The sequence below is a fragment of the Rattus rattus genome, chromosome 8 (assembly GCF_011064425.1).
Source record: "Rattus rattus isolate New Zealand chromosome 8, Rrattus_CSIRO_v1, whole genome shotgun sequence".
Taxonomy (NCBI): domain Eukaryota; kingdom Metazoa; phylum Chordata; class Mammalia; order Rodentia; family Muridae; genus Rattus; species Rattus rattus.
The window spans coordinates 23,285,367-23,301,229 of record NC_046161.1 but is presented as its reverse complement, the minus strand read 5'-3'; the positions used below and the strand labels follow the sequence as shown (position 1 = coordinate 23,301,229).

At 43.3% G+C, this 15,863-nt stretch overlaps 1 protein-coding gene across 1 annotated transcript; it reads right to left on the bottom strand.

The window, feature by feature from the left end:
- Positions 1 to 3,693: 3,693 nt before the first annotated feature.
- Spata19 (spermatogenesis associated 19) lies at positions 3,694 to 7,943 on the bottom strand. Its single transcript, XM_032909230.1, has 6 exons — positions 7,866 to 7,943; positions 7,640 to 7,696; positions 6,848 to 6,940; positions 6,613 to 6,704; positions 4,163 to 4,240; positions 3,694 to 3,784 (listed from the first exon to the last, which is right to left on the bottom strand). Exons 1-6 carry the CDS (start codon positions 7,941 to 7,943, stop codon positions 3,694 to 3,696), a joined length of 489 nt encoding a protein of 162 aa, XP_032765121.1.
- Positions 7,944 to 15,863: the final 7,920 nt, after the last annotated feature.

The window sequence follows — 15,863 nt, the reverse complement described above, 5'->3', positions numbered from 1 at the left end:
GAGAGGGAGGGAGACGGAGACGGAGGGGAGAGGGAGAGGGAGAGAAGGAGGAGGAGAGGGAGAGAAGGAGAAGGAGAGGGAGGGAGGGAGAGGGAGAGGGAGAGGGAGAGGGAGAGGGAGAGGGAGAGGGAGAGGGGAGAGGAGAGGGAGAGGGAGAGGGAGAGGAGAGGGAGAGGGAGAGGAGAGGGAGAGGGAGGGAGAGGGAGAGGAGGAGAGGAGAGCATTCTCTTCTCCTTCAGGGAAACCAGCCTTTGTGGCAATCTTTTTCTAAAATTGAGCCAGCTGGGCAGAAAAAATATCCAACCCCAGACACTTACTTCTAGACTTTCAGTCTTTCCTAAGACCAATGACAATGGGAAGAACCAACCAAGAAGTCCAAAGTGTGTGAACGTCACAAGGACACAGGTCTCATCACAGGGCTTCCCAGGCTTCCCCTCTGTCACAGTAAGTGACAGAGAAGGCTGCTGAAAGATGCTACCCTCAGATTCTGACTGTGAAGGTATTGCTAAGGAAAGTCACAGAAGAGAGAGTCACATACAACCTAAGCCCCAACCGGCTAAGCAGAAAGCCTGGAACTAAAGAGTCTATTTTCCTCCATCCCTGATGCATCACATCTGCCTTTCATTAGTAAATTTCAAGATGTGCAATTAATAAAAGCCAGAAGGTAGATTGTGGAACACAGCAGCTATCAGAATCAGACTTGTATGAGGCAGGTGTGTGCAAATAATCAGACCAGGAATTTAAAACAACTTCCATAAACACACTGAGGGCTCAAAGGGAACACATGGGCATGTAGGAACAGATGGGTAATATAAACAGAGAGATGGAAACACTCAGGAAAATTCTAAGGGAGAGACCCAGAAGAAAATACAACACAGTAGTGAGAAATGTCTTTGAAGGGCTCATCAGTAGATTCGTCCATCTAAGAAAGCATCATGAGCCCCAAGAAATAACCAGGTCTAGGAGAGCACTCTGCTGGTGAGTGAGTGCTTGCTCTGAATGCATGGAAAACTGAGTTTGATCCTCAGTTTTCTAGATGTGCTGGCTTATACTTCTAGTATAGGGGAAGTGGAGACAAGGAAGAGTCTACACACACACACACACACACACACACACACACACACACACACAAAGAAGTAATAACATTACTAGCCAAGTGTGTAGCTCAGTGGCAATTTGTGTGCTCAGCATGCATGAGGCCATGAGTTCAATTCCTACCACCAGGGAAAAAAATAGCAACAGAAAACAAAACAAGCAATTGGGAAGGGGGAGAGATCAGAACATCCAAGAGCTGTGGGTCAATCATCAAACATCTCTGGAACAGATGTGTAATCAGATGATCAAGGCCACAGAAAAAGAGGCCACAGAATTATTTGAAGTGTTAAAAGTTAAGACTTTCCCAAAACTCACAGTGGCATTGAACAGATCCAGAGATCTCAAAGACCTCCAGGCAGGAAAAAACAAAAAGATCCATGCCTATTTATGTCATATTCAAAGCACAGAAAGTCCGACATACAGTAACCAACCTTGGAGTCTGTTAGCAAAGGAAAGGCATACAGAAAATGGGGGACATGCACAATGAAAGTTTATTCAGGCAGAAAAAAACATAGTTATGTCACTTGCAAGAAAATGGATGCAACTGGCCATTACCATATTAAGCAGATTAATTCTGTCTCCAAAAGACAAACACCACATATTTTCCCTCTCATTTCTGAATTCTAGATTTTATATAGATACATGAAATCATGCATGCGCATTTAACATAAAAATAGAAGTAAAGCTGTCTAAAAGAATGAAGGGAACTCATGGAAGTGAGGGGGGAAGAGAAGAACAGGGTGGGATAATGCAGCCGAACACCTCTAAACACGTGTGGAAACGGCCTTATGAAACTCAGCACTTTAGACAGCGAATACAAAAACCTTTAAAGAAGGCTGGTGAAAAAAAGGCAGGAGCAAGGATCAGAACTCCCGTGAAGAAACGCACACAGTTGAGAGTGGAGTGAGCTATTCAAATGCTAAAAGGATGAAACTGACAACAGCATTCAGTAGCCAGCACAGCCGTTCCTCTAAAGTGAAAAATAAAGACTTCCTCGCACTCAAAAATGGAAGGAAATCTTCACTAGCAAACCTGCCTAGCAGAAAATATTTAAAGTTCTTCCAAGAGAAAAGAGAGGATACAGGTCAGAATGAGAGCTACATATATAATGGAGATGCCAAAGAAGCAGTAGGTGGATATAAAGTACAGAAATCCCCAGCACTCCCTGGGGAAATCCACGCACCCCACGCACCCCACCCACCCCACCCCACCGCAGTCGAGTCCACAGCAGCATCCCTTCAAATATGCTGGGGTCTACTGCACTGCCCACAACACAAAGCAGGAAGATATGTGCCCCCCAGCACCGGGTCTGCAAGGCAACCAGCTTTGGATGGATGGATGGATGGATGGATGGATGGATGGATGGATGGATGGATGGACGGACAGTGTGAAGAATGGACAGATGGATGGAGTGATGGATGATGGATGGATGGAGGGATGGAGTGATGGATATGGATGGATTGATGGATGGAGGGATGGAGGGATGGATGGATAGATAGATGGATAGATAGATAGATAGATAGATAGATAGATAGATAGATAGAGTGAAGGATGTGTAGATGAATGGATGAAGTGATAGAGATGAATGGATGGAGAGATGAGGGAGGGAAGGATGAAGGGAGAGAGAGATTTTGGGATGGATGAGTATAGGGAGGGAAGGAAGGAGAGGATGAGGGAGGGAAGGAGGGAGAGGGGAAGGAGGGAGGGAGGGAGGGAGGGAAGGCATGGAGGGAGAGGAGGGAGGGAGTGAGGGAGAAATGGCATCCACACCAACAATAAGGCTGGTTGGTAAATAAGATGTCTCTTTATTAGCACTTCGGCAAGAAGTTTTCGGCATTGCCACGGTGGGAACCAAGGGCTCAGAATTTAGAGTCTCTCTGTTCAAGTCTGGTCACCCTTCAGGTCAAACATGAGATGGACACTCATTGGACACAGGCTATTCATCGACTCTGGAGGCCTTCAACCTGGGAATCAGAGATGTGTTCAGTGTTCCCTCATGGAAATGTGCAGCCAGTTGAAGTCAATATCTGCTCCTAGTCTTCACCTACTCTCTGCTTTCTGTGTAATGATGTGCGGGATCAAGGAGAACCCTTGACAAAGCATGCCCTGTCAAGGCATACAGTCAGCACTTAAATGCTAGCATTGTATCTTCCTGGTATTTTTAAGCATGTGGCCTCCAGCTAAGTGACAATCATTCCTTTCATGCCCACCCCAACAACAGTTACCACGGTATCTCGCTTAGATACCATGCATTGACTGCCTCAGGTATACTCCATCTATTGTATTCTACCTCCAGACTTCCACTTCCTGGAACTGTAGTGATATCCAGGTATGGCCTTGTGTGAAGCACAAGCAGAGGCTGTATGGCCAAAAGCCCCTTGTTGGTGTCAGGTTCCAAATCTACACACCCTTCTGCTGAGACCCTGTTGCTCTGAGCAGAGTCAGAACAGCCACTTCCACTTTTCCCCCGCCCCACTGGCCCTGCGTGCATCTCTCTCACTCAGGAAAAGGTAAAGCTCTCTATGCTAGGTCTCTCCCCTCTACAGCCAAGGCTAGATGCCCTGTCCATCCAGGCCCTTACCTATGGGTCTCCTCACCTTAGCATTCTGAGCAAGAATTTCTGTAGCATGGATCACAGCATGGATCGTAGCATGGATCACAGGAGGAGTCACACCTGATTTGAGATACGCTGCAAAAGACCAAAGGAAGGCTGCTGTCAGAACCAATCTATATCTCAAACCCAAACCACAGCCCAAGACATGGGCTGGCTGGGAAGCACAGGTACAAGCCAATGCTGTGTGTAAACTTTAGAACTGAAGTCCAGGAAGAAGGTCTCAGCCTGGAGTCATGGGAAGGCAGGTACCTACCATGTGAGGTTGATAAGTGCATCATAATGTGATCTATGATGTACTTATCAGAATCACATTCTGATTTATAATGTGACTCAGAAAGGACAGAGGCCCTTGGAACTATGTGTCCCTAAATGATGCTGGAGCCAACAAACGATGTCATCTCTACCCATTCATACCCAGGTGGACATACAAAGCGACTCTGAGCGAGAGCTTACCTCCGTCTCACTTGATCTATTCGCTCCTGAATGACGTCATCCATAACTTCACTTGGCACTTGGAAGATACGGGTGTGGCTGGAAAACACCATTGCAACATGGATTCTGAGCTGCTTTTTTATAACAACTAAGCCTAGTGGGGCTACTGGAACTGCATGGGCCTGAGAGCCCACATCTCAACTAACAAAGTACCTGTGAGGTACCCAGCCACTATATGCGGACAGCAAGTGGTTCCAAGGAGATGCAGGGAAAGACAAGCTGGTCCCCAACAAGGTGATGGAACTGTGTAACTTCCCCCTTCCGAACTGCTGTCTGCTTTAGTATATACTCTTAGGATTAGTAACAGGCTGCAAGCACTTAAGTCTACCACTGTTTGCCTTCTTTCCCTGTGCTGAAATTCCTTCCCTTCTCTAATCTACTTCCTCTCTTTTCTGTTCTCCTGTCATTTCCCGCTCGTCCCTTCCAGAGTCCTGTAGTGACCATCAAATACTCCCTACTTAGAAGGACTAAGAGAACTAAGCTTGTTGGTCAGTGCCCTGTTAGATTTGAACTGGAAATCCCTCCTGCTCTACCCCTCTGCCCACTGAAAGAGGGGAAATATGACTGTGATCACCGCTCCTACCAGGAAGAAACAGTTGGAGCCCATACAACAGTTATTCTCAACCTGTGGGTCAGGACCCTTCGGGGATTACATATCAATATCCTGCATATCAGATAATTACATGATGATTCATGATGGTAGCAAAACTGCAGTTATGAAGTAGCAATACAATAATTTTATTGTTGGAGGTCACCACGACATGAGGAACTGTATTACAGGGTCACAGCATAAGGAAGGTTGAGAAGCGCTGTCAAAAAAAGGAGCTAAAGTAGACAAAGTCAATTGTCCCCAGCCTAGGAGAAAGGGCCCCCTCCGAAAACAGGGCCCTGAGCCTTGTAAGTACCTAGGATATAAACTGCGCCTAGTATATAGGTTTCTTTTTTCTCTATTGTTTGCCATTTCTCTGTTAATAGCGCCCCCATTAAAGAGCCAGTCTGTGCAAAGAGCCCCCTGAGAACCTTCCTGAGACAATCTGTCACAGTGCCTAATAAACATGTAGCCCAGGCCACTGGCTGTACCCTTGGGCCCTCCTACAGGGTTCCCTAACACTAACTTCCGCACACCCTGCTTGCCTGCTTAACTTTATGTCCATGATCTATGGGGCTGTGCTTTGCTCTCTTGTTTTCTCCAGACCAGCTAGCAAGAACAGGATGATACATGCATACCTACCAAAAGAATGCAGAACATGTTCCACCGACCACCGACTTACCAGAACTAATTAGAAAACGCCAGAACCAGTGCATTATGGGAAAGAACAGATTGTTCATTTCCAATCTCCACTGAAGATTCAGAGTGGAAAAATTATACAGAGATAAATGATTGATGTCTCTTGCCTACGTCAAAAATTTTAAACTAACTGTACTGCCAAGGCTAGAGCAAGACTAGAAGATGGGGTCAGTACTGCCCAAACCATGGAGAGTAATGGTTGTTAACTCCAGACTCCATCCGTAGGGAGGAAGGAAAAGCTGGAAATCCAGTCAATAATGTCTAGGAGCCTTCACAGGTTTCTAGAGAAATTTTCCTCTCTAGGTAGCTCTGAAATCCCCCTGTTGCTTATCCCTTCCTAGAAGAGTCCATGCATATTTGAATAGTCTACAATAACACACAAATACTCGAATCCTGAAGCAAAATTAAGCTTGCTGAGAAGTACAGCTTCCTCGAGGGAAGAGCCAAGCCGACGACAGGCACGCATAGGGGAAGGAGGAAAGCACAAACCCTTTAATCACACGGGGAATAGTCCAAGGGCAGATGTGATGACCTGGCCAAAAGACTGGTGGATTCAGAAACCACACACACACACACAAATAAGGTGCCTCTGCAGGAGGAACATGGGGTAGTTTCAGGCCTGCCTCCTCCACCTGAAGTCCTAGTATCTTCAGGACCAAGAGAGGCTGTGCGACCGAGCTGCACCAAGGTGGCAGGAAAGTGACATGCTTTGTCACAGAATTCTTGCCTCTGGCGCTGGGAGACCTCCGCGCTGCAAAGCCGCAGATGAGGGCTCTGGCTTTTGCATTTTAAGAGCTTATTTTCTTTTAGCTCTTTAAAGTGCTGCCACTTCTGAACAATTCAAGCGCAAAAATAACAGGAATCTGAAAGACATTCAGAAGCATTTAGAAAGTGGAAGGCAAGCCTAGTTGCCCAACTCCCGAAGTCACTTAAAATGTATGCAATGTAAGCTTTCGAGATAGCAAGAATATTCTCCTAAGTCCCCAAGGCATGACTGAGGAATTTCTCTACCAAAAGAGGTTGCATGTCTAGAGCAAAGTAGCCATGTGTTTGATCTAGCCAGGGATCCTAGAGACAGGCAGGGGCCTTCTCAGTAAGACTCCCCTGCCCCCGGGTACCACACCTCCATCTTATAAACTGGATCCTTGTTCTTTCCTCCAGGACTTCTTGATTCGGGTCTGTTAACATGTCACACTTGGAGAGACGGTGCTTCACCTAGAAATCCAGAGGAACACATGTGGGTTACTAACCAGTGTGGACACCTGTGGCTGGGATGTGCCCTTTGCCCAGGATCCATCCCACCCAGGGTCGTCAGCCTCACCCCACACTCTCACCCCCACTTTCCCAAACTCTGTTACCAAATCTCTGGTCACATGTATGTCATGTCCCTGGGTGCAAGGGTCGTTAATGGATATCTTCTCCTTTATGCTCCGAGAAGCCTCTTCTTCAGTCTGAAGGATGAGTAAGTCCCCTCTTTAAGTGCCTGGCTCCGTTTATCTGATCACTCCCCAGTGCCTCCTCTCCTCTTCCTTTCTCTTTGCTCCTCCCATCACAGTACACACACACACACACACACACACACACACACACACACACACACACACACAAATTTACTCACAAACACACACACACAAAAACTACACATATACATTTATTCACACAAAACACACACATACATTTACTCACAAACACACACATACACACAAAAACTACACATATACATTTATTCACACAAACACACACACACACACACACACACACACACACACACACACACACACACACCACTCTCACTCCGTTACTATAACCTTCTACATAAAGCTTCTGCATTTCTATTCTCTTTGGAATCTCTGAGAAGCTCCACTAAGCCCTTGGGCCCTATCCCATGGTACTCCTTGGACCACCTTAAACAGAATTCCCTCCTCTAGAAGTTTGATAAGTCAGTGAGTAACAATGCCAGCACTTCTCTTACCAGCCCCAAACCCCAAATCCTCTCAGGCATTGGGATGAATTAAACTCTACTCTAGGTAGGGGATTTGGTAAACAATGAGTTTCTCAGGTATAAAGAGAATGGAGTCCCGATTCCTAGCTCCCATTCACCCCTGCAGTCTAAAACTTTGGGTAATTAGCCATAGAAGAATTCTACTCACTTTGTTCAACCAGTGCTGCACAACAGATACAGCCTCAGTTTCTTCAACTTCAATGTCCTGGAACACATCGATAAGATGATGACCTCAGGAACCCCAGAGAGTAGCTCCCACCCTCACCACTAAGACCAATGTGATGTGACAGGAGAGGTCTTCGAAGCACAGCAGGAGTGCGGAAGGGGAGAAGATGGGCTGGGTACAGTTCCACAGGGCCATCGCCAGCACTCACCGAGTTCACCCTTGGTGGAAAGGGTAGCCCTATGCTCTTCCGGGCCAAGATGTACACAATCCATGTTGTAATGATCATCTTCAGACTTACAGAGGGCCTCCTTGGCTCCCTCCTTCCATTGAAGCTGCCTGAGAACTTGTGTGAACTAGCAAGGTTATTGAAGGGAGGATCCCCCTGATTGGTTGGCAAGTGATGATGTGACAATGCCCTCCTTCAACTTCCGGGGTCAGAGTGCACATGGAAAAGAGAGGTTTCAAGATGTCTTCTTTATGACAGTTCTGAAGAGGAGGGGGCATAGGAGATGAGGATAAACTATCCCCAGTAAAATTCCTGGAAAATATACAAAAGGAATTACCCAGATAATAGACAGAAAGTCTTGGGGGTGGCTTACTGTCTTAAGCAATGCTAAATACAATTTCTAAAAAGAAAAAATGTTTTACAAATTCAAAGAAGAAACTATGACTGAAGTAGCTGAACAATTAGACAGCCATTCAGACTAGTGTCCTGGTTATTAATCTTCTCAAGGGCAGAAAGAATCAAAATTGACCCACCCAAAACTGCCCAGTGAACGAAGCAATAGGGATATTTTCATTTTTGTGTGTTCTGACTACTCAGATGACTCAGATCACTGAAAAGTACCCTAGGGGATGAGGAGATGGCTCAGTCAGTAAAGTACGTGCTTTATAAACATGAGGACTGGAGTTTAATACCCAGATTCTTAGAGTGTGTGTGTGTGTGTGTGTGTGTGTGTGTGTGTGGGTTTATGTGCATGTGTGAATGTGTGTGTGTGTGTGTGTGTGTGTGTGTGTGTCAGTGTATCGGTGTATACCAGTGTGTCAGCGTGTCTGTGTGTCTATATGTGTGATATGTCTGTGTATGTGTGCATGCATGTGTGCATGTGTGCATGTGTGTCTTTGTGTATGGTATGTCTTTGTGTGAATGTGTACGAATGCATGCACACAGGAGCGCATGCTTGCACACCTGTCTATATGTGTGTTTTTCTGTATGTGTATATATGTTTATGTGTATGTGTGTTTATGTGTGTGCACGTGTGTATGTGTTTATGTGCATGTGTGTGCATGTGCATGAATATGTATGTGTCAGTGTGTCTCTGTGTGTGGTATGTGTCTGTGTATGTGTGTATATGCATGTATGCATGTTTGTATTGTGTTTGTGTGAGTGAATGTGTGTATGAATGTGTGTATATGTTTATGTGCATGTACATGTGTGTGCGTGCATGCATGCATTCATGCGTGCAGTGTGTGTGTGTGTGTGTGTGTGTGTGTGTGTGTGTGTGTGTGTGTGTGTGTAAAAGTAGCTGGGTTCCACAATGTCTTCAGAGACAAGGGCAGCTTCCACAGTGTGGATTCTCCCACCTCAGGACAGCTACCAACACAAAGGTGAAGAGCACAGCAGGAAGCCAGGCAACCATTAACTGGTTTCAGAAGCTGCTCCTTAAGGCCTTAAACCAACACTAATCATGTGACTTACAGTCTAAACCAGCAGGTGGGGGCAGGGCTGGTGAGGGTTGAGAAGTTAAGAGTATTTGCTGCTGAATTCAGCTCCCAGCACTTACACCCACCTGCAACTTCAGCTCCAGGGGACCCAACACCAAGGGTCCTGAAGGGCATCTGTGCTAGCTAATTTTATATCAACCTGACATAAGCTAATACCATCTTGGAAGAAGGAAGCTAAACTGAGAAAATGTTGCCATCAGATTGACCTGTGGGCAAGTCTGTAGGGTAGTTTGTTGTGTGATGGTTGATATGGGAAAGCCCAGCTTACCATAGAGGGTGCCAACCCTAGGTTGGTAGTTCTGGGTGCTGTAAGAAGAAAGCCTGAGCAAGCCATGGGGAGCAAGCCAGTAAGCAGCACACAACCATGGCCTCTACTTTAGTTCCTGCTCTGCAGGATCTCTTATCTCCTTCACTGACGCCATGTGATTGGAACTGTAAACCGAAACGAACCCTTTCTTCCATATGTTGCTATTGGTCATAATTTTTTATAACAGCAATAGCAATCCTAAATAAGACAGCCTCTGCATGCATGTGTACATACATACACACACATGCACACATACATACACACACACACATACACACACACATACACACATACATACACACACACATGCAGACACGCACAAACTTAAAATGAGAGAAATAAATCTTTAAGACATCAGGTGGAGTGGTTTGCCTGGACCAGCCCCACTAATGTTCCATAACAATTATATGTTCATGCTTTTTGAGATAAGTGTCATAACTGTAAACCACCAGTACAACTCAAAACCCACACCTACCTGAAAAGATGCATTCAGAGAGGTTCTCTCCTCCATCATCCCCTCAGCCCCTTCTAACTCATTTCAAAAGTAACTTTACAATGGATTCTAAGATATCTAACCTGTGGTTGTGCTGTCAAGATCAAGCAGATAAACAAATCTGTCTTTTGCATTTCTATCATTACACTAACCACCCATTTAGTGAATTCCACAAATATATGTAAAACAAATAATTTCATGTGCATAATAAACTAGTTGCAGATGAAGACACTTAGAAGGTGTCTAATAGCCCAGCCAAGGTCCAACCAGCTCTCCTCCCCTCTGCCGCCACAGGGAGGGTCTCGCTTCCCTCCTTCCTAGCTTTGTTTTTATCAGACATTCCATAGGAATGAAAGCACACTGTGTTGGACCTGACTCAGATTTCCACAGTGCAGCATACGTCATAGATTCTTCCCTTTCACTGTGAAGTATTAGTCACATGGATACACTACATTTTGTCTGTAACTTTCACAAAGTTGACAAGCAGATAATCTCCAATTTGGAATTGATACTAATAAAACTGCAAAGAATATTTGCAAAAAAAAATACAGTGAATATGTTTCTTTTTTCTTGGATAAAGCTCTAAGGGAAAATCGGTAATCTCATTTTTAATTTTTTTAACTTTTTTTCCCTTGCGTTGCTGGAAATAGAACTTGGAGAGCCTGGTGCATGCTGGGTAAGTGTTCTGTCACAGAGCTGCATGCCCTGCGTCCTTTTGCTTAAGAGTTCGTTGAGACATGATTCGCTTTGCAAGAAGACGGCCATTTAACATGTACAACTAAATGGTCTTTAGTGTGTTCACAGAGATGTGTACCTGTTACTTCAGTCCATTTTGACCAAATGACTGAAGAGTTTCTTTACTCTTTCCTTGAACAGTCAAACCACTTTTTTTCCTCACACACTTGGCATTAGTCCCAGGCAACCATCAATCCACTTTCTGTGCCTGTGGTTTTGCTTATTCTCGGCATTTCATAGGATCAGATGACACCATGCCTGCTCTTAGTGATTGCTATTTGTAACTTTGACGTGATGTTTTTGAGGATAACTCATCTCCTCCACAAACATAACGTCATAACACATCACTAATTCTTCTTTTTTTTTTTTTTTTGGTTCTTTTTTTTCGGAGCTGGGGACCTAACAGGGCCTTATGCGCTTCCTAGCAAGCACTCTACCACTGAGCTAAATCTAACCCCACTAATTCACTTCTTACCACAGAGAAGCAGTCCCCTTCCTACATGTGCCGTGTTTGGTTTGCCCGTTTATTAACTGATAGACACTGGGATTGCTTCTACGCGTTACTATGAAAGGTGTTACTCTGGATATTTGTATGCCCTGCTTTGTTAAATCAGTTTTCAGACCTCTCGGGCTTGTAACTCTCAGCAAAACTGCAGCGGCGTCTGGTAACTGAGATGTTAAAAATATTTTCTAAATGCCTGCATCACTCTTCCATCCCATGCTCAATTCATGATGGTTCTGATTCTCCCATTCTTTGCCACGGTTGTTAATATCCATCGTTCTGATAGACATCCTAATGAGTATGAAATAGTGTCTCATTATGGTTTAGATTCCTATCTCCCAAATGATTAATGACACTAACCATCGTTCCCAGTGCCTCCTAGCCTCCTGTGTATCTTCATTGGAGATTCGTCTCCTCAAACACTTGGCCATTTTATAATTGGATTATCTTTTTATTTGATAGATGTAAGAGTTTCTTGCACAACCCTCATACAATATCGGATAAACGATTAGCGAATACTTTCTTCCTGCGAACCATCTTTCCCCTTATTGGTTGGCATCATTTGAAGCAGAGATTTTCCGAATGTTTGATCGGGTTCGCCTCATGGATTTGATCAACCACTTCTCTTGGTTACGAAATCATTGTTTCGATCATGAAGATTTACTCCCATTTTCTTTCAGAGAGGGAGGGTGTTACAGTTCCTGTGGGTTTGTTTCTTTGTTTGATTGTTTGTTTATGATCTATTTTGAGTTCATTTTTGTACAAAGTGCCCAAATTCATTTTGGGGGCATATGGTCTTCTGCTATTTATTGTAACAAAGATCCTTTCTATGTTGAACAATTTTGGCAACTTTGTTAGGAATCAATTATCCCCAAATTTAAATTTTTAGTCTTGGCTGTTACTTGACCTGATTGCCCTTATTTCACTGCCATGCTTTCTTAATTATTATAGTTTATTGTATTTTATTATTATATTTTTATTATTTATTTTTATTTATACGTATTATATTAATTTATTTTTATTATAGCTTAATTATTATAGTTTTGTCAAGTGCCAGTATACGTTTTCATACCTTTTTTAACTTATTTTTTTAGATCAGCACTGTCATGATATCAAAGCCAAAGACAACAAAAAGAAAGAAACCTAGAGACCAATAACCTTTCAGAATATTAACAGGGAAAAAAATCCGTTTTATAAAAGTCATGTATGGTGGCACGTGCCTGTAATGCTAACATTTAGGATGTGGAGGCAGGAAGATCATGAGTTCAAGACCAGCTTGACCTATATAGCAAGGCACTGTCTCAAAAACTGAAATCCTTAAGGAAGCAAACTAAGCAGCACGTTTAAAAAATTATATGTCATTACTAGGTAGGGTACATTTCCTTATGAATCTTATGATTAGCTTATTAATTTCAACAAAAATAAAACCCCGCTGGCATGTAACCACTGGGTTCATTGAATCTGATTGCCTATTGGGAGATATTGTCATATCAATAATATTAATTCTTCCATCTATAAAAATGGAGAGTCATTCTTGTTTAGATTTTAATTTCTTTTAGCAAAGTTCTGTGGGTTTTCATGCATACATTTTGCAGTTTTATTATTAAGCATTTTTTTAATACTATCTTAGACAGACCCTTAATTTAGTCTTATAACTTTTCATGACTAGCGTATGAAAGTATAGTGGGCTATTGTGTGGGTATGTGTGTGGTGTGCATGAATGCATGTGTGTCTTCCCAGATTGACATTGTGTGTCTTTCTTAATCACTCTCCCCTTTATTTCCTAAGGTGGGGCCTCTCACTGACCCTATAGCTCTCTAATTCCATCTGTTCTACCTAGCTAAGGATCCCTTGTCTCCCTCTTCTCCAACCCATAGGGCCGTGATGGTAAACAGACCACATACCTGAACCGGCTATTTTGGATTCTGGGAATCATAATTTTGGTCCTCATGGGGCAAGAGCTGAATCCACTGAGCCACATCGTCCAGCCCCAACAGTAAATTTTTAAATAATGATCTTGCGTTCTGCAGCTGTTCTTAACTCAATGTAAACTTTCTTAGCAGTATTCCTTAGAAGATTCTATATACCAGATCGTGTCTTCCACAAATAGAGATAGTTTTCCATCTTCCTTTCCAATCTTGATGCATTTTGTTTGTATTGTTCTAGTTATACAGAATCAAATAGATCTAGAAAGTATAGATACCTTTTTCTTATTCCAGATTTGAAGAAAAAAAGCACTGCCTTTCACCATTAATATGATGTCAGGTTCTTAAGAGTTTTCTTGGTTGCTTTTAGAAGTGGAGATGTGGGAGAGGTTTTTAGAAAGAACCAGCACATATTATATTGGTGTAGCATGCACCCTTAATCCCAGCCCTGGAAAGGCAGAGGCAGGCTCATCACTTGACCTATATATCAAATGCCAGGCCTGCAAAAGCTACAAAGTGATGAGAGAGAGAGAGAGAGAGAGAGAGAGAGCGCTTCAGTTCCAGAAGTATATTATATCTTGCTGACTCATTGGCCAAACAGGACACAAACACACACACACACACACACACACACACACACACACACACACACCCTGCAGGCCTTGCCAAGTCTATAGCTTGTTCTTCACAATCTAATGCTAAGGCTCTGTTGTTGAAGACACAACTAGGTCATTGAACATGGAGAAATCAAGCTCACACTCAATTAGAAACCTTACCCCTACTGACTAAAGTTTGTTGTGCTGGAAGGTAATTTACATACTACTAGAGGAGAAAATTAGTCATCACTATCATTCAGTTCCGAACCTTGTGACCTGTAAGATAAACTGGTAAGATAATGGTATACATATGTTAGGGGAGTAACCAACCATATTTTTTTACTGGACTCAAGGCCCCCTCCGTGAGATTAAAAACCATACCTGATACTGATAAAATGGTGAACAACCTAAGACTGGATAGATAGGAAATGAGCCCTAGAGGAAAACCCACTACTATTAATTCTACTAAAGGGACATAGAAATAAAGTGGCTGACTCCTAATGAAATATTGCTATACTCATAGATTAGAGCATCACTCAACCTCAGCTGAGAGCTTTTTCTTGCATTAGCTATAAGTAACACAGAGACTTCTACTGGATGATATGCAGAGAATATAAGACTTTAAGCATTTGGCCTTAAGTGGGAGGTCGTTATCAAAACCTTACTCTTGAGGTTCAGGGGATCTGTTGAAGAGGAGGTGGAAACATTGTAAGAGCCAAAGGTTATGGGTGACTCCATGGAAACATTGCCTTCTAGCTGCAACAGGACTAATGCATACATGAACTCACAAAGACTGTGACAGTATATACATGACCTGCACAGGTTCAAAACAGACAAAATCCAAGCATGGACAAGAGGAAATGGACATAGATTCAACCTTGACCAAATCACTATCTGCAATAGACATCCATTGGTAAAGGGAAAATCAGTTTTCTCCAATGGAGTATCACTATAAATATCAACTATAATTCAGGGTTATACCCAAGAATAGCTGCCAGTACAAAACAGATTCTGGGGTGTTTGTGTGTGTGTGTGTGTGTGTGTGTGTGTGTGTGTGTGTGTGTGTGTGTGTGTGTGTGTGTAGGGGGGTGTTTTGTTTTCTTTGGCCATTTTTATCTTCTTGGTTTTGCTTGTTTAGTTTTTTGTGGAAATTTTTGGAGGGGCTGAGGGGAGGACAAAGTAGAGTGGGTAAGGAGGTGGAGAGGAGCTGAGAGGAGCTACAGGAGAGTACATGTGGGGAGCAGCGGGAGCCCTGAGGGAGTGAAGTGCCGAGTGACTGTGGTGTTGACATGTTGGCACAGACACAGCCATGTCAAGAACCCCAGAGCCTGAGACCCATGGATAAGTAGCAAAGCTTTTCCCCCTAGTAAGGATCAGTGGGAAAGAGCAAAACATTCCTCTGACTCATGTGTGGATGTTGATAGTGTATGCAGAAAATATCCAACATAGTTTTCTGCCTACAGATGTTTACCACTCTTTCAGAGTACTCCCACAAAGATTAGCTAAATCTGTCCCCTTGCTAAATCTTGTCCACCTATATATGACAATCCTTACTTCCTTGTTTATCTAAAAATATAACATATTATCAAATATAATTATATTTATAAGAGTATGGAATATAATTATGTTATCAAATAGGATAAGATAATGATAACTCTGTCCCCTTGTTCAGCTGTAGGCAAAACCTTACCTTTCTTTTCAACTCTATCTAATAAACAACCTGAGTTTCTGGGGTGCTTAAGTTTCTCCAGCAGAGTGCCTGGGCTTACACCCTGCTTTTCTATGTGTCCGTATATCCATATTCTTGTCTATCAGTTTTTCATTCCCTCACAGTCAGTCAGCTGTATCCTTGGATACATGTGAGGATGCATCAGACAAAGAATATGATCAGAATATATTGTATGGAAAACAAAGATTGTGCTG

Bases quoted from the DNA above. Each gene is read 5' to 3' on its own strand.
- Spata19 (XM_032909230.1), bottom strand. From the start codon at position 7,943: ATGATCATTACAACATGGATTGTGTACATCTTGGCCCGGAAGAGCATA. The intron at 6,705-6,847 runs GTAACAGAGTTT...CTGGATTTCTAG, and splicing joins TACATGTGACCAGAGATTTG to GTGAAGCACCGTCTCTCCAA. The intron at 3,785-4,162 runs GTAAGCTCTCGC...GGTCTTTTGCAG, and splicing joins ATAGATCAAGTGAGACGGAG to CGTATCTCAAATCAGGTGTG.